Here is a 27,689-nt window from a genome sequence, read left to right as displayed (position 1 = left end):
AAAACAATGAAATGAACGCTTTAACCCTTTTAGCAAAACGCTCTTTAAATAGTAATAATAGTCATACTAAAAAAAACATTAATGAAGAATGTTTTTAGGCTTTTCAACACCGAGATATAGTAAAATTGTTGCATCAAATATTTTTGAATAAAATTTAAATAACATACATTAAGTATTTTTAATTCTCCGGTCCATTCGCAACCACTGGAAAAATTACTACATTTAACTTTTAATTGCATAATAACTCTTTTAACAGCTATATCGGTAAAAATCTATGAGAAAACATTTTATCAATTGTTAGTACAACATATATTTTTTGAAAAACAAAAAATGGATTTTTCTTTATAATTACAATAAGTTATATAAATTGATTTAAAAAACTAAATTAATAAACTTAAAAATAAAGTTAAAAATAGTTACTTTGCTAGAATCCAATGCTATTGTCTAATGGACAAATTAAGACTCCCTTATTTCTAAAAAAAAAAAAAACTTTTGTATACATATATATATATATATATATATATATATATATATATATATATATATATATATATATATATATATATATATATATATATATATATATATATATATATATATATATATATATATATATATATATATATATATATATATATATATATATATATATATATATATATATATATATATATATATATATATATATATATATATATATATATATATATATATATATATATATATATATATATATATATATATATATATATATATATATATATATATATATATATATATATATATATATATATATATAGTTTGTTGGCTTTAGGAAGAGCGGAAGGAAAAAAGTGATTCTTACGTAACACATACGTTGACTTTTACTTTTACTTTCTAACATTTTGTGTTGGACTAAGTCAAAACCATTAATTTATATACTCTTGCAGACTGAGTTTGCCGAACAACTTTACGGAATATATTTTTTCGAGCAAGCGGAAAATAATTTAATAAATATCAGGGGGCTAAATACTCTTTTAAATAGAATAAACGTTATAGCAAAAGTTGATTTTTAACCTCCTGAAATTATTTACATGGCGTACAACAACACCATATTTTTCTTTATATCTTAAAAACTACAATTTTATCTGTTATTTCAATAAATTTATAAAAACAACGTATAATAATTTAGTGTATAAAATATAAGTACAGTTATCTTCACTGACAACAGATTTGTTTTTACTTTATTAGTTTTTGAGACAACCCCCGTTTTTTGTATAAATCTTAAAAGCTTCAAAAAAAATATTTTAAAAAGCTTGTAGCGCAATACTTAATATTAGTTGCGATTTAGGTTGATTGTCATGGCGACGCCGAAATTAACTTTAGAATTTTTAACTATCAATGATTTTAAGCTTTACAGTACTTTAGCTCTGAAAAGTTTTCTAAAGATTAGAAATAAAGCTACTACAGGTTCATTTGAAACTTTAGTTGCAAGGTAAAGTTCTTATTATAATGTCTTATTTTCTATTTTGTTAATGTAAATAAGTTAAACGATCATATATTTAATTTTTAGAGCGTTTAGTGCATACGAAGAGGGTTGCGAGGTTAATGTTGATTGTGAACACTCAGAGCGATTACTGCTAGATATTTATACTGAAAAGTTTTTGTCCTGCAATCTTCCGGATCCTCTTTCATTAAAAAGTGGTTGGTGTGGCGAAGAAGAAGGCATGAGATCTTGGCCTAGTCTTTATTTCATGGACATTGAAAGATATTTTTTTAAAATAAGTAGGCAAGAAAACTTATGCAGAAAATTAGAAAGTGAGTACAAGGAAGGAAAGTCTTATACATATATTTCTAACAAATTTTATTAGGTAAGTTTTTATTCACAATATTAACACAGACTCTTTATTTGTCTGTTTAAAACAAAATGTGTTCCCTCCCAGAGAGTTAATACAAAATCTTATGATATTTGGGCTATCATAGAGAAAGATGTCAGTGTTCAACCTGGGGGAACTATTATTGCAAGCTATTGTACATGTGTTGCTGGGTTATTAGGTATATTATTCTATTGTGTTTATGGATATTGCTCTTGTGTCAAAGCTTTTTATGGTTAGTTTATTGTTGTTTTTTGTTATTTAAATATTCTTTAATCTATCAAAAAATAATAATAATTGCATAAATATATATATATAAATATGTGTATTTTTTTTTTTGTAATTTTTACATCTACTTTTCCACACTTGTGTGGTTTTGATGGTTCTTCATAATGACGTATAAATGCCATTATGAAAGAGTTGAAGCAATGTTTTACAACCAGATGCCCTTCCTGACATTACCATGAAGCAGGTTGTACTGGATTACATGTTACCAGTAGCAAGACAACTTGACTTGACGTAAGGATAACCTGACCTGACGGACTATATATATATATATATATATATATATATATATATATATATATATATATATATATATATATATATATATATATATATATATATATATATATATGTATATATATATATATATATATATATATATCAATCAATCAAATCAATCAATCAAAATTTATTGACAGACTCAAGGCCCAATATAATGAATATACAATGGGTAAAATAAAGTGGATTAGAATAAAACAAAGACTAACGCACTTGAATATAAAAAAAAACCAACAAAAAAAAAAAAAAAAAAAATAAAGATAAGAAATTAAAGTGTTATAAATATAACTCAGCTCTCCTTTTAAACATCAGTGGGGACAGCAAGAACCTCTCAGAGTTAAAAGCTTTTATGACGATATATATATATATATATATATATATATATATATATATATATATATATATATATATATATATATATATATATATATATATATATATTATACATAGTATTAGTGTTTTGTGTGTTTAATTTAATAATACTTATCTTATTATTTTTGAATTGATTTTATATTACAGGCAGTTGTAGTCATGTAGCTGAATGCTATTTCGTATAGAAGCTGCAGTATTATCAGGTTTTACACAGCGAACATGCACTGAACAACTTGCAAAGTGGAACGTTCCTTCTAAAAAGAAAAAAATAGAACCAGGAAAACTTAATTTTGTTGTTAGTACAGACCATTACAGAAAAAACGTTTTAAAAAAAAATATCACTCAACTCAAATTTTGTGCCCAAAAGCGCCTTGATTATGTTCCATTTTGTGAAGAAAATAAAGTCTACCTGAATGACAAAGAGAAAACAAGAAAAACTCTTTTCAATGAAATAAGGACTTTCTTATACCTCAAAGTTGTTTTGCAGAAGTAATGATCAGAAAAAAACTTTCTTCTGGAATAAATGAAAATAGTGTAGTTGTTGATTCAATTAAACAAGCTGTTATGAAATTTAAAAAAAGTCCAGCATTTTCAGCTAAAGAAAACATTAACTTGGTTGTCGAAAAATTAGTAAATTACCTTTATTTAAGTGATGAACAAATTGATAATGTTTACAAGAAAACTATATTGCAATCTAAGTCTAAAGATTGGATACTTTATCGAAAGTGCAGGATGACATCTTCAAACTTTAAGCAATTTTACACACATACAAAATCTTATTTAAAAAATCCGACAATTTGTACTGCTTCCATATCAAATATCATATTAGGTGAGTCAGAAAATGTGCAAACATTTTCAATGAAGTATGGCATTGCTCAAGAAGTTCATGCAAAAATTAAATATAAACATTTAATGAAAAAAGCTCATGAAAATGCTACTTTTGCTGATCCTGGAATGACTATTTTTAATACTCATCCATTTATTAGTGCTTCACCAGATATGGAAGTATAGTAGCTACTATTTTCAGATACAGGGACAATTGGGCATCACAAAAAAACTGTATTGTTACTTTTTTATTTTTTCTGAGTGTGGTTTTCATTTGGAACGAATAAAATTTAATGAGGTTTTTTGGTTGGATGCGTTATATCACTTAAATTTGTTTTGGCGAAATATTTTAGCACCCATCCTCCTTGATAATAATAATGAGGATGAGCCTGATTTAGTTATAATTAAGAAGCCTTTTAGTGGATTTATATTTGAAGGTGTTTTGGAAGACAATTGCAAGGATCATTATTTAATTGAATTTAACATTGATATACCTTTAGAGAATAACATTTAGTTTTGCAAACCTTCTAATTATATATTTTTTAAAGTTTGTTTTATTTTTTTAAACAACTATATCATTGAATAATTTTCGGCTCAAAACTTCTTATTGTATAGAAAAATCATGGAAAAGTTCCACTTGTAAAAAAATCCTATATTTCTTGCTAGGTTCAGATACCGACCGATAAAGAATAGCCATCTCCTCCTACAAACAGGTTTGGGTTATTACAAAATAATAGATTTGTAATAATAGGTTAAACAAACCATTAGTATGCCTTCTATTACAAACATTTAATATAATCTACTTATTAACATTCTACCTCCAATCTAGTACTAAAAGCTGCAAACCTAAATCAGTTAAAGCGCATTTATTTTTGATTATTTTATATAAAATAAGTCTCTTTTCAAAAAGTAACGTAGTACTATTAGTATTTTAAGATTTGGGTGGGGGGGTGGGTGGGTCTAGGTTCATGTTTTTGAAACTATAACCACTTGAAAAAGAAATTGTTTAGTATAGAGATCCTAAGGATTGCCTCTTTAACTATTTTAATCGCCCTCTTGATTACTTTTCATTTATATTGAAAGAATCTACTTTCTCAAGTAATCTAAATAGATTACTTTTTTGATTTGCTCAATTTTTGAAATGAAATACTGACATAATTTGAAAGAAAAACAATACATCAAATCAAAACATTGTTTTGATTTGATGTATTGTTTTATTTTAGGGTCCCAAAGAATTCCTAGAAACGGGAATATTTTTCTTACCTTTCAGTTTTTCCGGATATCCAAAATGTTTTCCATACATACATGTTTAAGTATATATTTGTGTAATATATTTGATTTTTAAGCTTTTTAGTCATCACTCATACAAAAATAAAGAATAGTTTCCAAAAAATTGAGAAACAATCTAGCTGAAAGCAAAGTTAAGAGGAAATAAAGAGAAAAAATATTCCGGATATTTTACGCAAACAATTTTCCGGATTTTTCAAATATGAGCTGGATAATCTCAATCTATGTAACTGGAAGTTCACGTATCCACTGGTTCGATGTCGGCATACTTTCGTTTCCAAGTGATGGTTTTCAAAATACAATATTTTGAAAACCATCACTTGTTTCCAACGGATCACTTGTTTTGGCGGTAAGCGCGCTACCGCAGCTGTTCAATATCCAATATGAACATACAAATACGAAAAATACGATCGATTCCAGTTTTCCATTAAAAAAATTGTCTAGAGGCTAATTTAGAGCGGAACTCTTGTGACAAATACAAGAAGGGGACATTTAATAATATGTAGAAAATATTTCCAGATCGATAATAAGTTTTCGCCCTATCGTTTATTATTTTCTCTAGTTTTCAACAAAGAATTTAACCAAGTAATAAAAAAATTAAAAAAATAATGTTAAGTTAATAATGAAAAGAGTTGATAATGAAAGTATTTAGAGGAAAGTTGGGTAGCACCGGACACTTAAGAAAAAAATAAAGACTTTACACATGTACTGAAATATAATAAAAAAATTTTCATGAGACTTTATTGAAAGTCACAAACATAAAATAAAAAAACGTAGGAATACAAAATTTGAATTTTCCATAACTTAACCATAATTTAACCTCTTAATTTAACCGTTAAGCAAAATCATACCATATATTTATTTAGTTTCAGAGTAGTGCTATCACAGTGGCGTATATTTCTATGTTTCAGACATGAAACTTTTAGTCGTTGTAAAAACTAAAATTTTAAGTAAGTCATGCTGATGTCAAATAACCTTTTGCAATAATCGCGATAGTTAAAGACTGGGAACAAAAAAAATACCACCAAAAAGTATACTAAGTTTAAATTCTTTGACAAGTTTTCAATTTATTCAAATAATCTTTTAGTGTTCTAAACTTTACATTTTGATAAAAAATAAGCACATAGTTAAGCCTTACGTTGTTTCATATATATACATATACATACATATATATATAATATATATATATATATATATATATATATATATATATATATATATATATATATATATATATATATATATATATATATATATATATATATATATATATATATATATATATATATATATATATATATATATATATATATATATATATATATATATATAAATATATATATATATATATATATATATATATATATATATATATATATATATATATATATATATATATACACTTTATGTAATTAAACAACCTGCTAATACAAACAAAAAACGTTGCCGTTTTTTGTTTGTATTCACGGCTGATGATTGCCTCCGGGCATGAAACTTCAAGTCCCGCTATTTAGTTGTTTTTATTCATTTAATTACATAAAGTATAAATTGCTCTATTATTTGATAATATTGAGCACTGTCATACGAACAAGAGTTTTAGTATTTTACACCGCAATATGAACCATATATATATATATATATATATATATATATATATATATATATATATATATATATATATATATATATATATATATATATATATATATATATATATATATATATATATATATATATATATATATATATATATGTATGTATATGTATATATATATATATGCATATGTATAAGTATATATATATATATATATATATATATATATATATATATATATACACTAACATAATTAAAATACTATAATAAATAAAATAAAAAAAGTAAAATACACTAACATAATTTACATATATATATATATATATATATATATATATATATATATATATATATATATATATATATATATATATATATATATATATATATATATATATATATATATATATATATATATATATATATATATATATATATATATATATATATATATATATATATATATACACAGTGGCGTAGGAAGGTTTTTAAATGTTTGAAATAACCAATTTTTAAACACAAAAAATATTTCAAATTTTTTTTTCATTCGTATGATTATGAAAGATTCTTCTAAAAAAAATTTGTGATAGGAAAATGGGAACAAAAAACCCTAAAAAATCTTAGCCCTATCCCAAACGTGAGGGCAATGAGTTAAATTATTCTTTTTTTCATACATATGAATGTAAAAAAATTTGAAATATTCTTTGTGTTGAAAAGCTGGTTATTTCAAATAAATAAATATATATATATATATATATATATATATATATATATATATATATATATATATATATATATATATATATATATATATAAATTTTAAATTATGTTTTAAAAAGCTTTTGTATTAACAATTATTTTTAAGAATTTACAAAAAAAAATTTGAAACAGTTGTAAATCCTTTTCTAATCTTTTGAAACGCAGTTTTTCAATAATTAATTATTATAAGGAAATTTTCATATTTGATAATGCTGCACACACGATTAAAATAACGTTTAAATGTGGTAACATGGTTATCGGAAACTCATTGGATAGAATTCTGTGTGTTTTAATCCTGCGGATAACTTGTTCTACAACTATCCTTAATTTAGCCACTTCAGTTGTCTTTATCAACTCAGCAGGTGGCATTTGTGAAATACCTCGTCTACCAGGAGGAACTGTAAAGTAAATACTACTACTTGAACATTCATTTCCAATAGAAAATCCTTTATCTGCCATTATTCTGGATTGCGATGGAACTGTTTTTAAAAAGTCTGAATCATTTGTAATAAATTTGTCTGAACATCTTCCAGTGTATGCTTCAGAAATAAATGTTATAAAACCATTTGGCCCTACTGAAAGTAAAAACTTCATAGTGTTGTGGTGTTTATAATCTAACCAGGTAGCAACTTGGAGCTCTAAATTTCTAGGTGTTTCAATAAATATTTTAGAACAATCAATCACTCCTATTGTATCTGAATATTTTCCAAACCTTACAGGAGTAATAGCACGCATGATTTCTTGATCAGGAGTAAAAATAACACAAGATAATGATTTAGCCATTGCTCTTATCCATGATTGAAAAATTTCAGAACAAGTTGAAACTGCAACATTAAACCTAACAGCCAAATCTTGATACAAGTTTCCTAATCTCAACTTCATTAAAACAAGCAAGAATTCATCTTTAGAACATAGTTTTCTTGGTCTTCCTATTTGTTTATGGTGTTTTTGTAAGGTTCTTTTTGTATTAGAAACTAAAGTAGACTTAAACCTTCTTTTTACAAATGGTAGCAAGAAGTCATGAAGCTTGTGGAATAGTTTTATGGAAGATATATTAGTATAGAAATTACATAACTTATCATTTCTTATTAGTACTTCATAAGTTTTTTTTTCTTTTATTGTCTTGATAATTTGTTTAGAAGGAGTTTTATGAGGTTTAACTTGGTACTGTCTAGTATCATTCTTTTTTTCAACTTCGAGAATTCGTATTTGAGCCTTTAAATTAAATATGAGAACTGAAAGTTCTCTTATTATTGCTAATAATCCAATTGAAAAAATAAGCATATGGAGAAATTTAATTTTTTTAATTAGTTGATTATCATTAAAGCAATTTATGTTTGTTTTATCTGAACTACTTACTGATGGAAATGATGAAAAAGTAGAAATATGACTATTAGGTATAGTATCTTATAGGTTTCCAAGTGAAGTGGATATAAAAGTAGACAGTGGAGTCATACCCTCAGTAAAACTATTTTCTGGTTTTTTAATTCTGATAATAGGTTTATTTAAGAGATTAAATGGATTTTTATGGTTATAACAACTCTTTAAACTGAATTGATCAATTCTCGAAGAGCCGGATGATGTCATATTACTTGGTATATTAGTTTGGTGGAGATAGTATCAATGCCCTGCGTTTTGTATCATAGCCCATTTTTAGCGTAGGATAGGGATTACAATCAGTTGGCATACCATCTACAAAATGAATTGAACAAATACGAGAATCTTTAGAAGGACTGAAAAGTTTATTGCTATCTTTGTCTATTTTATTTAATAACTTTTTCCAAGAATCTCTTTTTCCATGATTTTTCTTTGAGGTTGGAAACGGATAAAGTCTAAACAATCAATTATTTCAATTTTAAAATTATCTATTTTTTATTATATATTAAAAATTTAATAAATTTTATTGTACTTTATATTAATTTGTATAATTTACATTAAAAATTTATAATTGATTTAAGCTTTATTGAAAAAAAATTAATATAAAAGTGCAAATATCGCAATAAAAAAAAATGATGCTAATGACGTTATCAGTAAATGTACAAGTAAATATATAAATTTATAAACATACATTACTTTATGAAATAAATAAAATTATTTGTACAGCAGTGAAATTTACAGTGAGCATTTGTTTTAGCCTAAAACGATTAACCCTAAAATTTAGGGTTATTCAAATTTAATTTAGGTTAAAATTTAGATTAAAGAGCTTATTACAAGCCCTATATCCAAATGAAATTAAATAAGATTTTGGTAAAAGAGTCTACCTTTCACTTAATGAGTTTAAGTGAAAAAAAAAACTATGCCTAATATAGCTGGTTTATTTTTTGTATAGGTTTTATTATTATTTTATTATTAAAAGTTGAAAAACTTATAATATATTATTAGCTAAAGTTTAGCTAATAAATTTTCCTTTAGCCTAAATGTTTACACTTAAGCGTAAACATAAAGTACTTACCAAAATGGTTTTGAACAAGAACACTCGAGAACACACTGCCTTTTGCACATATGTTGATCACAATATTCTTGCAACCATTTTTTTAACACTCTCGAGCTATTTGAGCATCCTTGGACAGCACAACACATTGACATTTCTTATTTTTTTAATAATCCTATTTTGTTTATATTTAAAAAAACAAGCAGTTGCTCGAAATTTTTATGTACTTTTATATCGCACCAAATTTGACATATTTTGCCGAACGCGAGATAGAGTTTGCGAAAAGGTGTATTACAAATTAATTGTTATATAAAAAAACCACAAAAACGCAAATTTAATTGACCGGAATGTTTTTAAAAACATTCTGTATGTTTTTAACAATATAAACAATGTTTTTATTTTTATTTTTTTTAATAAAATGTTTTTATTTTTATTTTTTTTATTAAAATGTTTTTATTTTTATTTTTTTTACTGTAAATCATGCGCGGAGTGTTGCTACATCGACTATCTTATAGCCTGACTCGCAAGGGAGTGCTGCTACATCGACTGACAAATAGCCTGACTCGCAAAGGGAGTGCTGCTACATCGACTGACAAGTTGACTCGCAAGGGAGTGCTGCTACATCGACTGAGGGTTTGGTTGGGGCAGGCAGTCTATCATTATTAAAAAAAAAAAATTCCGGTCTTGAATTTTAATTTTTACTTTTTGTCAACAAAATATGGAAAAAACTTTCGGACAACATCTAAGGGTTCTATATATATATATATATATATATATATATATATATATATATATATATATATATATATATATATATATATATATATATATATATATATATATATATATATATATATATATATATATATATATATATATATATATATATATATATATATATATATATATATATATATATATATATATATATATATATATATATATATATATATATATATATATATATATATATATATATATATATTATATATATATATATATATATATATATATATATATATATATATATATATATATATATATATATATATATATGTATATATATAAATGTATATATATATATATATATATATATATATATATACAGCGGCGGGCGGTGACAATACACTCTGGTGTGGCCTGGAAATATTAACCAAACTATCTCGCGACGAGTTGCTGCCAGCGTGAGTGTTGCTGGGGTGTTTGTGAGGACGCTAGCGTTATTTGATTAGTTGAGAGTTAAGGGCTAGCATACTTTCAAAATAAATTATTTTATAACATTGAATCTTTTAAACCTACTTAAAAACCAACAAAAACTGACTGAAAACTGCCCTAATAGTTCAAAAGTGTCTTAACTTTTTTTAAAGTAATAAAACACCGTTCAGCATCAGCTGTAGACACAAACGTGACCAAAACAATCTCTATCAACTTTGATACTTCGGAAAATGTTTTAACCAGGTTATTTTCATGCATAATTGGGATAGGGCATTAATTATGCCGATATCACTAAAAATAGCATTTTTAACAAAACGGGTAATTCCGACATCAACTTAACTTCTTAGTATTGGTTAGTTATTTTAGTATTTTACATATGTTTCCGAGAAAAATGTTGTATATTAAAATTGAAATTTTTTGGATCCAAAATTGGTTTATGGATCCCAATGACGAGAAACGTTTAGCCAATAAACTGTCAATTTTGTTCATGTTAATTTATCTTCTTAGTGAACCTAAATTATTGATAAATAAGGTAACTTTAAACTATTTTGTAACTATGACTTTGGTATGATTTAAAAACAAACTTTACCAACAGTGGTTTAGTCAAGAAGGGTTTCTTAATTACCAATCGATAAAATAATAAAAAGTGTAACATTACATATAAATTGAACTCTCTGATAGGTTCACATAACGTTTTCTGAGAATGGCGAAAGGGTCAACAAAAACAAAAAGATTTACAACATTAAAAAACCTTTTTTAAAATTTTTTTCATAATACAACTCATATTTTACTTAATTAAATCCATAATTCTTAAATACAACATTTACAATGTCAGTCATAAATAATAGTAAACTTCACAAGATTATTTACATTGTCAAAGATGGTTTAATGATTTCATGTAATTAAAGATAAAAACTTAACATCTGTTTGTAACCATACATAACACTTTAATGTTTATATAGTTTTAGTTATTTGGCTTCAGCTTTCACCAAAAATAAAAAACATTTCAATAAAATATTCTGATTATTTTATTTCCATGGTAATGGTAAATGTCAAACATGTTAAAATAATCAACTTTGCATATTTTTTTAATTAGTGTCTATTTGGAAGTATTAATTAATGGAGTTGTATTAAGAAATGTAACAGTAACACCAGTGGTACAGTTTTCGTGATTAAAAAAAATTTTATTTATATCTTCTGTTGTTTTAGTTGTTTGTAGTTTTGTTAAATCAAACTAATAATAACATTGACTAATTTTAAAATATTTCTAAAACCCAGTTAAATTTTCTTTGATGAAAAATTCTTTAAACCTAATCATGTTTATCATACTGGTCAAAATGGCTCTGGTTCAGCGTCGATCTAATTGGCAACTTAAAAGGTAGAATAACTCAACTGCCACCAAACAGTGTAAACAATTTTCAATGGCTGATTCATTATGCTGCAGAATATAATACGTAAGCTTATTGGAAAAAATAAACTTTCCAATCCCTCATTTAGAATAGAACAAGAATTTTTTAAAGTACATACAGTTTGTAGCTTTTATTATATTTGTAGAAATTACGTAAGCTTTCTCATGTAAAAATAAGTAAACTTGCTAAACATTGCCATACACTTGTTTTACATTTGTTCGATTAATACACAAATCAAGATTCTCATTAATATGGCTGAGCCACTATTTTTTATCTGTAAAAACAAGCGTTATAAATTTAAAAAAAAATAAAACAATATATGCCTGAAAATGTAGTTCACTAACAAAAGTTATAAAATGTACAAGATTGTTGATTATAAAAGAAATGCGAAACTTTTTCATGATATTTTAAAATCAATTTTCTAAATTATTTAATTCCCCTAGAATTTCTAAACACATAATTTTATTCTTTTTACCATTATTATTTCTGTTAAAAGTATAGAATAAAATGACTTGTCCTAGAAAATCTAGTTTCTGAAAATTAATAAAAATTAATTTTTTTCTACCTAACTGTATCTCTTTAATTGTTTATATCAAACCAACATTTATACCAGTAATTTCTGTTACATTATTTTAAATATCATGTTTTTGCCATGCTCCTATTCCTATTAATTTATACTCCTAATAAATACATGATAAATTTTATATCTACATATCCAGGTGAGGAAACCAATATTAACACTGTTAATATTGTAATATTAACACTGATAATATTGTAATATTAACACTGTTAATATTGTAATATTAACACTGTTAATATTGTAATATTAACACTGTTAATATTGTAATATTAACACTGTTAATATTGTAATATTAACACTGGTAATATTGTAATATTAACACTGTTAATATTGTAATATTAACACTGTTAATATTGTAATATTAACACTGTTAATATTGTAATATTAACACTGTTAATATTCACAGTAAAATTGCAATATTAACAAATGTATGATGTTTACAACATTATTTTTACAAATAAGTGTTTACATTTAATGTTATAAAGTTTTCTAATATTACTGTACCTTATTGAGTCAACAAACTTCTGACTTTTTGCAGCAGTAAATTCTTCACTCTTTGAATCGAGAATTAAAAATGGTGGATGAAATTTTACAGCTTAGTGATGTTTTCAAACTTCTTTTTTCTAGGGCCAGTTTAATGAGGCTCTGAGGTGCGCTTTTTCGTCCCACCTGAAAGCACAATAACTTCTGCGCGCGCATCAAAAACTATATTACTACAAACAAATTAAATGGAGCCAGTAAAAATCGGCCCAGCCGTTATTAGCAATGAAATAAAACAACGCTACAATACTTTAAACAAATTGCAAATAAAAGTATTACTTATAAAATAAAATGATTTAAAATTAAAACTAACTTAGAGCTATTTATTTTTATAAAACCTGTCTGCAAATAGTTTAGCTAATAGTTGCATATTTACATATATATAAATAAATACACTCAGACATTAACAAATACTTTATTTTAAATAAATCTAGCTGGGGGTCGGTCTCACTGCCCCTATTGACGAGCCGCCACTGTGTGTGTGTGTATATATATATATATATATATATATATATATATATATATATATATATATATATATATATATATATATATATATATATATATATATATATATATATATATATATATATATATATATATATATATATATATATAAATAAATAAAAATTTTGCAACATATTTAATTTGACAAAAGTATAAAAAATGCAGATAATGTAAAATAAAAATACACTGCTGCACCACCTCAGAAAATATTATTTTCAATTAGAATTCCGAAGAATGTTGCTTTAAACAAAAGAAAACGGTATTTAATAAAAAAAGATTTATCAAGGTAAGGATTTCTAATTTAATATTTAAGTTTTGAAAAATACACAAAAAGCCATATTTTTTTTAATGCAATTTACAGTGGGCCAGAATTTACTTCTTACAGGACAAAACTAATAACTCCTCATTTTAAAAAGACTGCACTTTTGCTAATTTGAGGTTGCGGTATCAATGGTGAAATTAGTTTTAATTTTGGGTTGCTATGGATACCTAAATTGCTTAGCAACCACATATTTTATTAACGGTGATGAAGATAAAATGGTTTAAAGTAATATCTTTATCTAATTATTCCCATAATTACAACATACATTATTATTACACTGCAAATGTAAAGGTACTAAGAATTTTTATTAGCTTGGTTGTGATACCTGGAATAACTGATAACGGTATTCACGATTATATCACGATTAAGATTAAATTTCTTAAAATATCAAAGTTATAAAGAAGACTAATATTAATGTGGCATTCTGATTGAAAATTATTTTATGCATTTTAAAAATTAAACACGTATTATATTATTAATTTACAGTGTTTTCATGCATTTCTAGGGCTCTTTTTATTATTTCAGGAAACAAATACATAATCCATATAAATAAGAAACTAAAGCTTAAACCTTTTTTTTGTTTATAATAGTATAAAAATTTTGGTTTAAAATAATTTTTTATTCAAAAACTCATATATTCTGATAATTGTAAAGCAGCTTTAGCTTCTTTTTCTTTACAATCTTGGTGCAAACTACAATCCGATGCAAACAATAGTTAGGAAGATGAAAAAGATGCAACTAATGGTGCCAATCTTCTTTTCTTTGTTTTATTACTTGAAGAATCATAATTCACCTGGGATCTGGACACTACAATTGAATAAGAGCAGAGTTATCTTTATCAATGAAGGCAGTTAAAAGAATATTCTTACCAATTACAAATTGAACCGATTTCGTTTCATTTTTTACCCAGTGTTTGTTATTCTCTTCGAAACAAATTTAGAGCTTTTGCATATTTCACCTTTACCAAAGATGGTTTATGAAATTAGACAAGTTGTTATGTGCAGTTATGTTCGTACCATTTACAATTGCACCCAACATATTAGGATCAGCTAACTTCAAGTTTTCTTATTTTATATATGAATAACAATCGATATTTTTCATGTTTTAAGTATATATAAAAAAAATGAATTACACTTACAAAATCTTATAAATAGATATTTTAAGGTGTATCAATATTAAAACAAGTTTATAACACTAATCTAGACTCACTGAAACCCAATTATTACATTGCCATTTAAAACAAAACACATATCATGTTTTCGCCAAATAAAATTGAATACATCAGTTAATTTGTAAAAATCATTATTAGAGACCAGGCGGACATCCGTGGATTATAGACTAAATTTATATTGATAATATACATATTTAACAATGTATTTAAAGTTTCAAATTACTGGACCACCTTGGAACGTAAAAGTATTTGATTATATAAGTGATATTTTACCTTAAAAAAGTACTTCAAGTACGGCGTCATCTGAAATCATTTTATTTGACATAACTTAATTGCAAAATAGTGTTGTAATAGCTCAATTCAAAAATAATACTTGATTTTTAATACTTTAGCTATTCCAGCTATATATTCCAGCTATTTATTCCAGTAATAGCTTACTTTACCATCAAGAATGAGAGAAGAATCACAGATAATAACAACATCACATTACAGAAAACCATTATTTGAATCCTCTGAAAAATCAAAAAATTTAAACAACAAAAAATAGAAATTGAATGTGGGTATGGACAGTGTGTAGAAAGGGTTGAAATTTTAAATGTTGAAAACTGGGAATATTATGTTTTGTAATGGATTATGAAGTAAGGCTGCATGAAGAAAAGTGGAGTCAATGTTTAAAATGTACCATTTTAGCTCATTCTGACAGTTATATATTTCAAAAACTGGCGAAGCAATCTGTGGTTTAAGTGACAAGTGACAGTGCGTTTGATTACATGATTGGCTAGTGACAATTTGAATATGTATTATGTTGGTTTGCTTCTATCTTATATACTAATATTAGCTGCATTATACTATAAAATGATTAATTTACAGAACTTCTTAAAATTCTCTTTGGTTTATCATTGTTTATTTGAATTACTTCAGGAAAAATCTGTATTATTTTGCCTTGCATAGCGAATGTAGGTGTTGTCAATAAAGTATCTCTGATGATCAAAGCAATGTAGTTTTAAAACTTTTATTTTGTTAGACTTTTGTAGAATGGTAGAAGATTTAAAAAGTATCAAGTTCTTTTTTCAAAAGTTATTAAACGGCCTGTATACTGCATAATTTATAATAATGATTACTGCAACAAGTTAAGAACTACAAAAATTTTACTGTACCTGCAATAGCTAAATATTTACAGCATTATAAAAACTTGCTTCGTTATTAAACATATTTTGTGCTTCTATATTAAATTAACTTCCTAAGTTTATTTTTTAGTTATATTTTATTAATAATTTTTCATTGAAATGTTTAAACTTGTTTAAATTAAACAATTAAACTTTAAAAGCGCAAATTGCCAAAGAACTGGTATCAAATCACACGATACTCTTGTCACCATGTACAGCCCAATCACCATTAGCTGGTTCGCATAAACTTCTTGAAGTACACACTTTTAACTTTTCATTCAAAACCTCATTGTTCTAACACTTTGTCAAACAAAACGACTCTTCTTTTCAAAAAACTACAAACTGTCTTTACCAAACACAAACTGGCATTTTTTGTATTAAATTGCATTAAGCTAGAATAGATGGTTTATAAAGAAATAGTAGTTAACTCAAAAATAAAAAAGTTCAAAGTTAACTAGTTGCTATCTTATTTGAAAAAAAAGTTTGAAAAATCAACATAAACCGCTTTAAAGACACCATTTTTTGTTGAGTTACAAAAAAATGCGTCATTAAAAATATGTGAAGGTAAACAAAACTAAATTTTTCCAGCGCTTTATTAATATTTCTATATGTGTCTATCTAAACCCAAGCAAATCACAACCACGATTTTTAAATCTAAATATATGGCTTTTATGTAAAGCTACCCATTTTTACAGGACCCAAATATGTCTAAAAAATTATAAAAATTAAAAAATAAGTTATTTACGTTTCATTATGTATAAAAAACACAGATGAAAGTTTTACACCGACATTCGTATTAAAGTTCATTAATTATAATTCACTTTAGTTAATGTTTCATAATAAACTAAATGTAAAAAGTTAAAACTTAAATAAGACACAATTGGGATAACTTGCAACTTTCAAACTTTTCTGCTCACAAATGCAAAACACAACTCTTCTGTTTAAATTTTTCAAATTCATTTCAAATCAATTCCCGCTGGACTACATAAGCTTTCCACCAACCTCGCTCACACACAATCTCATTGCACGAGCCCCATTACATCCAATTTGTTCCCCTTCCTTACTAAAAATATGTCCTTTTACAAACTAAATTTTTCAAAATGTCTGTTAACAAATAAGAGGCATACTATTATCTCATTGACAAAAATGTTGTTCATGATGGCGGATACTCCACACTTCGCCAAATCATCTTGATCTTTAATGACATTCCAAGATTTTTCATAATCACGCGCAACATTTAATCCAATACCAAGTCGTGTTAACTCAGTATACGTTTTGATGCTTCTCTCCGCTCAAAAACATGGCTGATTTTATATCTTTATTTTGTTGAATAACAACAATTAAGAGAGCTTTTCCTTTGGAGAGTTCTATTTTGTTTTCGTCATCTTCAAATAACCATTTACGACTAATCTAACCTTCTAGTTTATTTTCGGATTCTGCACTTGCATGTTTTGCATTCAATTATCGTTTTATAAAAAGTTTGTACGCAGTACAAGCTTCTACAGAAAATGCTGCCAACAAACAACGCTCAACTTCCCTTTTATCTTGCTTACCTTCAGCGTTTAAAGCATCATATACTAAATTTTTCAAATAAGGGTTGAAAAAATTAATTGCAGTTTTACGTTCTGCATTATGACAACTACTTTCGGTCGTTGTGTCCAAACGGCGACGTCCGAAGTTCCATCTTACGTTTAAAATATATCAAATTATTTTATAGTTGAATGTCATGTCCGGTTAGCTTGTAATTTTTTTTGTTGAAATAAAAACTTCTTTTCATTCCAAATAAATTATCTTTTGTTTCAAACTACCCACAATAATCGGCGTTAAAAATACATATACCGCTTCATACATAATTACAATTAAAATAATTAAGAGCTGATTAAAAAAGAAACCACATAACTACCAAAAAATACTCTTGAACTTTCTACACTTAAATTACATTTTATACATTGAATGAAAATAAACCCATTTACATTAAATGAACATTGGGTCATATATATTGGATCAATTTTGTGTTTATATTGTAAAAAAATCAACTTTTGCAAGATTAATCTGACATTGAATCAATATAACAAATCAAGCTGCTTTTAAAATTAAAGTTGATGTTAGATAACTTTGGGCTCAGCGTCTGAAACAAAAAAAAGGCAGCATTAACAATAGTTTTACATATTTCGGTCAAGTGTATGCATGCAAGCTCGAAAATATGTAGTCTATTAAATGTATTTTTATATGCATGCCACATAACTTGCAATATCACTCTACAAAAGTTAATACCTTTTTCTCATTTCTTCTGCACATGACAAACAAAGTCGATGACCACATTGTGTTTGAATAGGCTCACGAAGAGCCATTTTACATACAGGACATTCATGTTCATCTAAAAGTTCATTTATAAAATACGCATCGTATCCACCGAAGTTCTCCTCATTTAGCATTTTCATTTTTTTTCTTTTGCTAAACATAAAAATGTTGATATTAAACGTTTTTTTTTTTAACTTTTTTTAGTTAAAACAAATAAACTTTTAAACTATTTTGTAAACTGAAATATTGAAACTTTGATTTTGTATTCTAATACTTTAATGAATGTTTGCTTTCATTAAAGTGTCATTTTGTCAAAATTTGCTAAACCTGTTATAGTGCGTTTGATTTAATTTATTCTTGTTGTGTTGTTTAACATGGCTACATCACTTTTTTGGTTGGTAGTTCTAGTCATTTAATGATACTTAAAAGTAGGAAAAACTTATTTGTAAAGTTCAAAATCGTATATAAAAAGATCCTATCAGCTAACGCTCCTAACACTTTAAACCTAGTCTTTTTCCAACTAAATAAAAGATTAATAGCGTCAAACAATTTATAAATGCATTTATAAATTTATACAAATCTCAATGGGAATTTTCAAAATACTGTAAAAATAGTTTAGATTGTTTTTGAGATGAAAGGTTTTAATACCTTACAGAGAGATTAGGGTACAATTAGGTATGTGTATTAAATTTTTAATTTTATCAAATACAAGATTATTATTATATATAATTAAAAAACTCTCAAATACAGTATTTTAAGGGTAAAAAAACTATCTAACTAAATGCAAGCAGATCTACTCAAAGTTAATAAGTTTTAAGTAACGAATTTTTGAAACATGGATTTATTGAAAAAGTTATGGTCATATTTTATTATTTATTTGTCTAAATTGTTATTAATTAATTTTCACCTTAAGGAGTATAATTTGTATTGTAAAAATTTAACTTTTTTTAACCAAGCACTTTTTGAGGGGACTACCTTCTTAACAGTACAAAAGTATATAACCCTTTCATAAAACATATTTTTTTAAAAAGAAATTAAATTATTTTATCATAAAAAAGATGAATGGTAACTTAGAATTGGTGAGAGTATGTGGTAATGATAGTTTTACATATCAAAGAACTGAAAAAGTTTAATGCTTATAAATTATTTTTTAAAATAGTTAAATTAAAACGGAATCTACATACATTTAATAGAAAGGTTTGTTAAAAACTTATTTCGCACAGTTTGTTAAAAAATCAGTTTGCAAATAATAGCTCATATTCAATAATGAAGTTTTGCTGAATCATTTCTAATTGTTTATTTATACTTTGCATAATTGAAAAACAAATATATTTGTTATTATAAAAAGGTTTCGGATAAGAAAACATACTAGATAAGTTATTTTTGCGCATTGTTAGTTATATTAAAGTCCAGTTGCGACAGAACACGCATAAAAGTACAACAGTACTAGTCTATCATAGCTGTAGAAGAAAGTTTGTGGATAGTCGTAAAGATCAATATCATGTGTACCAAGAAAGAAATTTACTTGAAGAAGTATTTGATTGGAAATCAAAAGGTTTTCTTTGTACCAAAAAGGTAGACCACGAGCATTTAGCAATTGCTAAAATTGAATCCATACCATTGATTAACAAAATGATCAAACGTTCTTTGAATAGATAGGAAGAATGTGGAAATGTTGTTGATTTTCGTTGGATGTCTTGTAATGACTGACTGCGAACTTTGTACCCTTTCGGATGTGCACATTAGGATCAAAAAACTTAGTAATGGTTATTCATATTACTCAACGAAATCTTTATAATGAATGTTACTTGAACATTATGGTGATCATACTTTTTTAGGAGAACTCTCCGGTCAATCTAATTTAGTTTGTGTTCAGAGACATGGCTTCTTTTGATATATTAAAAATTCTAAAATAGAAAGCTTGTACTAAAGACAATATTATTGCTCCCGCTGCAAGTATAATTACGAGCAAAATCAGAAAAATGGATGTAATTAAATCTGTATATCAATCACAAGAGCATATGGGTGACATTGAATATAGACTTAAGTGGGTTCCAAAGAGTTTACAGCAATTCTCAAGCCTTTTAATTGTTGTAAAGCTTTGACAAATTAGTTTAGGACAATGAACTACTCAAGTTTTGCGACGAAGATTTATGAAAGCACCAACTCCATTTGGAATTGGCGTAGATTGATATATCTTTTGAAACAAAATGGCTTGTGAATCACCTTTATAAATTTAGATCTTCAATATCCACCGATGAACAGAAGTTACTTAAGTCATCTGCTGCAGTTAGTAAAGTAAATGCTGTGCAAGAACAAAAGCCGAATTTCTTACATTGAGTGGCTGACAATCTAGATCACAACATTGGCACATTGACCGGAAAAGGATCGTTTCACGGAATAGGTTTAATATCAATATGTTCATTTTCTAAATACAGTTATGAAAGCATAACGAGTTTGAAACACAAGTCTATTAAAAACATATCTGATGTGTCATCTAAAATAATGCATTATCACGGATCAAGCTATCACGGTTTGTTAAATGTAATAAAAGATTTGTATCTGGTTTAAACTAATAAAAGATTTGTATCTGAAGTATTTCGTGCGCCCGAAATTAGTGATATTGTTAGGTTTGTCGCATGGTTCTTTAGCTCAAAAAATAATCCTCGCCCGAATCGGTCAAGTTATATGATGTACACTACATCACAATCAACAACAAGTAATGAAAAAGCATTCATCAAGTTTTACCTATAATTAACTCCTAAGATGAAACTTGCATATACTTACACTTCTTTTCATAATTGATAAAGCTAATAAATATAAAACAATTATTCCCTGCGTAGAGTTTGATCAGCCTTTGTGGCAGAAACCGCTCGGTGTTATAAAAGATCAGAACCTCAATAGAGTATGTCGACTCTTAGGGTTTACATACTGTATGGGTTCTCGGAAGAATTGGAAAACTAATGGCAGGAACTCGCCAAAGGTGTTAAAGCAAGTTTGCTCTGAAGATACGGTAAAGCATATGCTTACAGGAAAAGCTGTTTCAAATTCCTTAAGTCATGTTATAGATATTTTGGTTGACGATTAAAAACTAGATATATCCGGACTTGAATACAGTTATAAAATGATAATGCAAAATGATATGAACAAGAAAGAGTTAGTCAGACTTGGTAATACAGATGCTTTCAAAAATATTGAATTTGCCATGTAAACCTACACATCATAGGAATGACACACTGCAAAACTTTGTATCTTGTACATATACTGCATTGGTACCATAAAGGAACTTTTAGTTCCAGAGCGAAATTGTAACTGGTATTTGCATCTTCAAGCAATCTTAAAAATGGTTAATTATTTGCCGCATTAGGACACTATGCCAAGTATTCCAGGTTATACTTGCCAGAAATTCAATATCTTAGAGAAACAAACATGTAGTTACACAACAATTTTTAGATGGTTGTCACGTAGTGCACCAATCTGCAAGGTATAAGGCTGACCTATCGTCTGATCTTGTAATTTAGCAGACCCTGATGCGTTCTTTAAAAATGCAAAGTTGGTTTAATATAAAATGGAATAAAAATAAATTAAAAAAAGAACATAAAAAAAATATATATTTATTATCCACGGATGTTGTGTGAGTCAATGGTAAAGACGAGGCTGAGAACATTTTCGTTTGTCTAAAAACTTTTTTTGACGGTCTTAAGTTCAATGAAGCAAAGTTTAAAAATAAGAAAAGGTTTTTTTTTTGGATATTTTGACTAATAGCGTAAAACTAGACAATCAAACTAATTGTGTCGATTCAACACTTTTTAATAGGTTTGCAGCAACTGCAGAAAGATAGGATGACGCTTAACTATACTTTGACTATGCGCTCATTCATACCCCACAAGTATTATTTAAAAATAATCTAACGCTGAAAGCAAACAAATCATCTTTACGCAAAGTGATTCTTCCTGACAACAAAATTAAGTCTAGTACAAACGTCAGCTTGTGCATGTATGTCCTTCACAGAGGTTCCTTACTTCACAGAGTTATTTGGAACATAGGTATGAGATTTATAAAAATTGACCTACGTCAGCTATATAAGAAAAAAGTATGCCACCACTTATATTATATTTAATGGTCATAATAAAGGGTTTTCAATTAAACCTAATAAACACATAGATAGAACAAAATGCAATGGTTTTTCCCAAAATTCTGTTATGAGAGAAAATAATTAGATTCCGAACTCACATAAGCGTTTTCTATCAAATTCACACAACAAAACACAGTTAATTTTATTTTGTCAGATTATCTTAAACAAGATGGCTAAAAAGTATATCTTTGCAAAGGGGATGCTGATACAAAAATTGTCTCTAAACTGTTGGAAGTTGCAAAAAAATTTCACCATGCATTATTTTTTCGGATGATACTGATATAGCAGTGATGCTAATTTATCATTGGAAAGATTAATTAAATGAAGTTTTTTTAATCATAAAAGCAAGAAAAAACTCTGGAGAATAAAATATGCTCAATTTCGAATAATGGATTTTAGACAACATCTGTTATTTGCTCATGAAGAGTCAGGATGTGACTCGACATCTTCAATACTTTGTTAAGAAAAACGTTGTTTTTGAAAAATACTTTAAAATTCAAATACAATCAGTATCTGCTATTATTTTGGATTACTGGGCAACCAAAAAAGAAGTTCGAGAATCTGCTGTAAAGGCTTTCATTGAATTTTTTGGTGAAAATGCAGAATCTTTGTTTAGGAAAATGCAGTAAACATTTGAACGTTTAATTTTTACTTTTTCGACTTACGCCCTTCATTTAGATTCAAAAAATTTAGATTTAAACAGAAAAAATGTCATATTTTTATAGTATTATTTCTTAGATATTTTTGAAATATAAACAAATGGTTTGTGAAAGAAATATAAAACTAGAAAAGTTACCACTAACAAATCGTGCGGCTTTTTTCATGGTTTTTAGTTCATCTCCAGGTTATTAAAAGGAAAATGCTTGATGAATCTTTCAGCTTAATTCCAAAAAAATGGAGATGGAAATTAGATAATGGTTATCTTCTTTCAATACCTACAGACAAAGATGTAGCACTAACCAATATATCAAAGTGATTCGTTGTGTTTGTAAGACTTGGTCAAGAAATTTGCGCAGAATTAGTATATGTTCTTGCAAGAAAAACATGTCTGCATGCTGTATTTATTGCGGGCAAGACTGCAGTAATAAAGCCGTGAACTTTATTTTTGAAATATATGCACATAATCTTCTTAAAATATATTACTTACTATTGTGATACGATTGTTTTACATTTTTAGAATATATTCTAAAAATGTACAACAATAATTACATTTTTAGATTGTTTTACATTTATATATATATATATATATATATATAAATGTTTTACATTTATATATATATATATATATATATATATATATATATATATATAAATGTTTTACATTTATATATATATATATATATATAAAACTTCAAAAAAGTGTTGTACTTTGCCAACGTTAATAAAACGTTGCTTTGACAACGTTGAGAAAGTGAAACATTGACAATTATGTCTTATGTCTCTTAATGGAAAGGCAAGGAAAACTTAATAGAATGCATGCAGATGGTATAAAAAATATTTTAATAAAGTTATGTTTTATAACCTATTTTTGTTGTGACTAATTTAAAACTTTTAGATTTTATATCAAAATGTATATAATATATATATATATCTCAGCATAAATTCGATTTATTAAAGGTTGTTTTTGGTCATTGTTTTATTTATTTTAAGTTGACAATTTGAATAAAATGCTCAACTTTTTTAAATATATTATTTCTTACTTAGGAATAGTACTTAATTTTAATAAAATTAAGATGTATAAAGTGATATCAAAATTATTAAAAGTATATAAGTCTTAAAAGTATATAAGTATATAAGTATAGAAGAATAAAAAGTAAATAAGTCAGACTAAACTAACGCTGTTAACAGAAAAACACTTTTAATTTGTTCGAAAAACATTTAACACTTTAACCTAATTATTAAGTAAATACTTCAGTGTAAAATCCTACACAAATAATGAAAGTATGCAATATTAAGTTGTTTTTTTTGAATAAAAACACATTGGATAAGTAACTTCTTTACCATTTTTTAGGAAAACTTCTAATTTTATCACGAAAAGTATCAAGTTCTAATTATAGTGTTGGTGTTGTATATTAAATTCTAACATTTATTCTTTATCATATATTTTTATTGGTATATAATTTTATTTATTTTAATAATATATGTTTATTCATGTATATATGGGTAAACTTATGAATATATATAAAAGAGATATATATTTTTAAATACGTATATACAATGCTGGCTGGTGGCGTCTGCGAAGTGTGCAAAGCACACAGGCAGAAAATATTAAGATCAACATAACTGAAAAATTGCCAAAAAAATTCTGTTTTTCTGATAAAATTTGATCAAAATTTTAGGCGGCAATATTTGTTTTGCACACACTAAAAATTGCTCACAAGCCGGCTCTGTTTATAATATATATATATATATATATATATATATATATATATATATATATATATATATATATATATATATATATATATATATATATATATATATATAAAAATATTTTGAGTGAATATGTCTAAATATATATATATATATATATATATATATTTAGACATATTCACTCAAAAAATTAAAAGTTGTCTGTCAGACAGAGCACCTGTTAATAGTTGTGTGAAAAACATGCTTCAGGAGGAGATGGATATTGAATTAATACAACTGCACTGCAATGTTTATCCACTGGAAACTATTGATTTAGAGACATTATCAGCTCTTAGAACAATAGATAACGAGATGAAGGTAAAACCAGCTAAAGGAACTGATGGGATTGCCATAACAGTCCTCAAAAATTTTTCGAAGCTAAGGTAATGGCTATTTTTATTTAACTTTATAAAATATTTAATAATAATTTTAAAAAATTTATTTTTTCTTTATTGTTTCACAAACTGTTTTGAAAATATGAAATTGTAATTTTTTTTCTGTTTGAAAATCAGGTATGGTTTCAAAGGAGATCTTGCTGCATTCAAAAGCTATCTTAAAAAAATAATGTTGCTCCAGGGCTATTCCTTCGATATGTTGGTAACAGATTTCATGTCTTGTTCCATGTGGCAGGGACTGTTTTTACATATAAAAAACTTATATAAACTTTCTTGAAAGGTACAGATTTTTTTAGATAAATATAAAGTTTAATAGAATTTCATTACAACTTTGTATTATACTTGAATTTTTTTGTTTTTGTTTTGTTATTTCAGCAACACTAAAAATAAAATTTGCAAATTCTTAAGTCTTTCTAAAGTAACGATATGACACTTGTGCAATTGCAAGGATTGGGCTTGATTGGAAAAATAATAATTGGGCCATGGATGAGTCTGGTTTATAAAAATGCAACAGAAAAGAGTTATCTTGAGTTGGTAAGTTTTTAATGTTTTTTAATAAAGTAATAAAGGAATTTAAAATATGTATGAGAGTTTAATATTTTTTTATTTGGGGGACATTTTCCAAAAAGCAATAAAGAAATTATCCAACTTCATAAGTAATCTAGAATCAATTCTTTATACAGATGTGGATGTATTTAGTATTAAAGAAGATAATTAATCACTTTGTGTCATTAAAATGAAAAAATTTTGGTAAAGATTTTATCAGCTTTGAAAAGCTCCATACAGACAGCTTTGAAAAGCTCCTTACAGACAAATGGCCAGTCAAATGGTATTTGACTGGTAAACTCTCAAATCCATCTAAAGAAAGGATAAAAACCATACTATCTGCTCCACCACATACAATGGAGGCTGAGAGGATCTTGGACATGCTTGATTTATTTTACGTTGCGTTCCTAATGCATTTTTTGGCTTCCTGGATTCAAAAATAAAAGCCAGGGTAAATAAACATTTACATTGCCAGAACAAGAAGACCTCATTCAGCTTGCAATTAAGAGAGGAGCGTTAACATGCCGAGCCTCAAAAAATTTTAATAATCTTTTGTATGAAGAAATAGGAAAAAGATGTACCAAAGCTAGTTTAAAATAAGAACTACTAGAAAGAAAGCAACTAGAGAAGGATGTTAAAAAAGCAATAGCTGGTAATGCAAAAATAATACATCCTCTTTTTATTATTATTGATGAAAAACAAAAACAATTTTTAGGTATAATTTTGAAGAATGGAACCTTGAAAGGGCAGCTTGAATGGGAGCTTGATAATGGAAATAGACATTTACTTTTTGATAAGATTATTAATCAAAGCAACAAAGAAAAAATCATTTACATACACATTTGGGTATTGGAAAGTCAATGAAGATGAAACTGAAGAAATTGACATAAGCCAGGAAGGAGTTGTGGCAGATTTAATACTTAAAGACCTGGAATTTATTTAAAACTTTCGGTATTATATTAGGCTTTATTATTATATTATTATATTAAGCTTTATTATTGTCCAAGACAAGTCTTTTGAAAATATTGTATACAAATTTTTTATATAATCTTAATTTCTTTAAATTTTCTATAGTAACTAAGACCTGACACATGATTATTCTACACTTTAGATAATGTAAAATAAAAGAAAAAGCAGATACATGACTTTAGGCTTTCTGAAAACTGTACATATAATGATGTTCATTTATATGTCAAATGAGAATGATTTGCAAAAAAATGCGATAATTAAAACTTGGGAACAAAAATATCTAAAAAGGTTAGCACCCTTGTCTCTGTTGGCCTAACTAACTGTTAAGCCAACGAG

General features: G+C 26.2%; 2 protein-coding genes across 4 annotated transcripts in view; both read right to left on the bottom strand.

Annotated features, from left to right (window-relative positions):
• Window positions 1–27,689, bottom strand: part of LOC136084003 (TNF receptor-associated factor 3-like) — a 103,410-nt gene that overhangs the window by 61,374 nt on the left and 14,347 nt on the right. For all 3 annotated transcript variants that reach the window (XM_065803991.1, XM_065803992.1, XM_065803993.1), the window contains exons 2-4: window positions 18,870–19,049; window positions 421–473; window positions 168–272 (exon numbers count right to left, since the gene is read on the bottom strand). In XM_065803991.1, the coding sequence (XP_065660063.1) occupies window positions 168–239 (72 nt within the window). In that variant the 5' untranslated portion in view covers window positions 240–272; window positions 421–473; window positions 18,870–19,049. The remainder of the gene's footprint in view (window positions 1–167; window positions 273–420; window positions 474–18,869; window positions 19,050–27,689) is intronic.
• LOC136083477 (uncharacterized) lies at window positions 7,438–8,538 on the bottom strand. Its single transcript, XM_065802878.1, has one exon. It carries the CDS (start codon window positions 8,536–8,538, stop codon window positions 7,438–7,440), a length of 1,101 nt encoding a protein of 366 aa, XP_065658950.1.

Source organism: Hydra vulgaris, chromosome 08, assembly GCF_038396675.1.
Source record: "Hydra vulgaris chromosome 08, alternate assembly HydraT2T_AEP".
Taxonomy (NCBI): domain Eukaryota; kingdom Metazoa; phylum Cnidaria; class Hydrozoa; order Anthoathecata; family Hydridae; genus Hydra; species Hydra vulgaris.
Note: the sequence above shows the minus strand (reverse complement) of the source record. Positions and strands in the feature narration are given on the sequence as shown.

What these genes read in the sequence shown, in the direction of transcription:
- LOC136083477 (XM_065802878.1), bottom strand. Translation starts at nt 8,538, where the DNA reads ATGCTTATTTTTTCAATTGGATTATTAGCAATAATAAGAGAACTTTCA.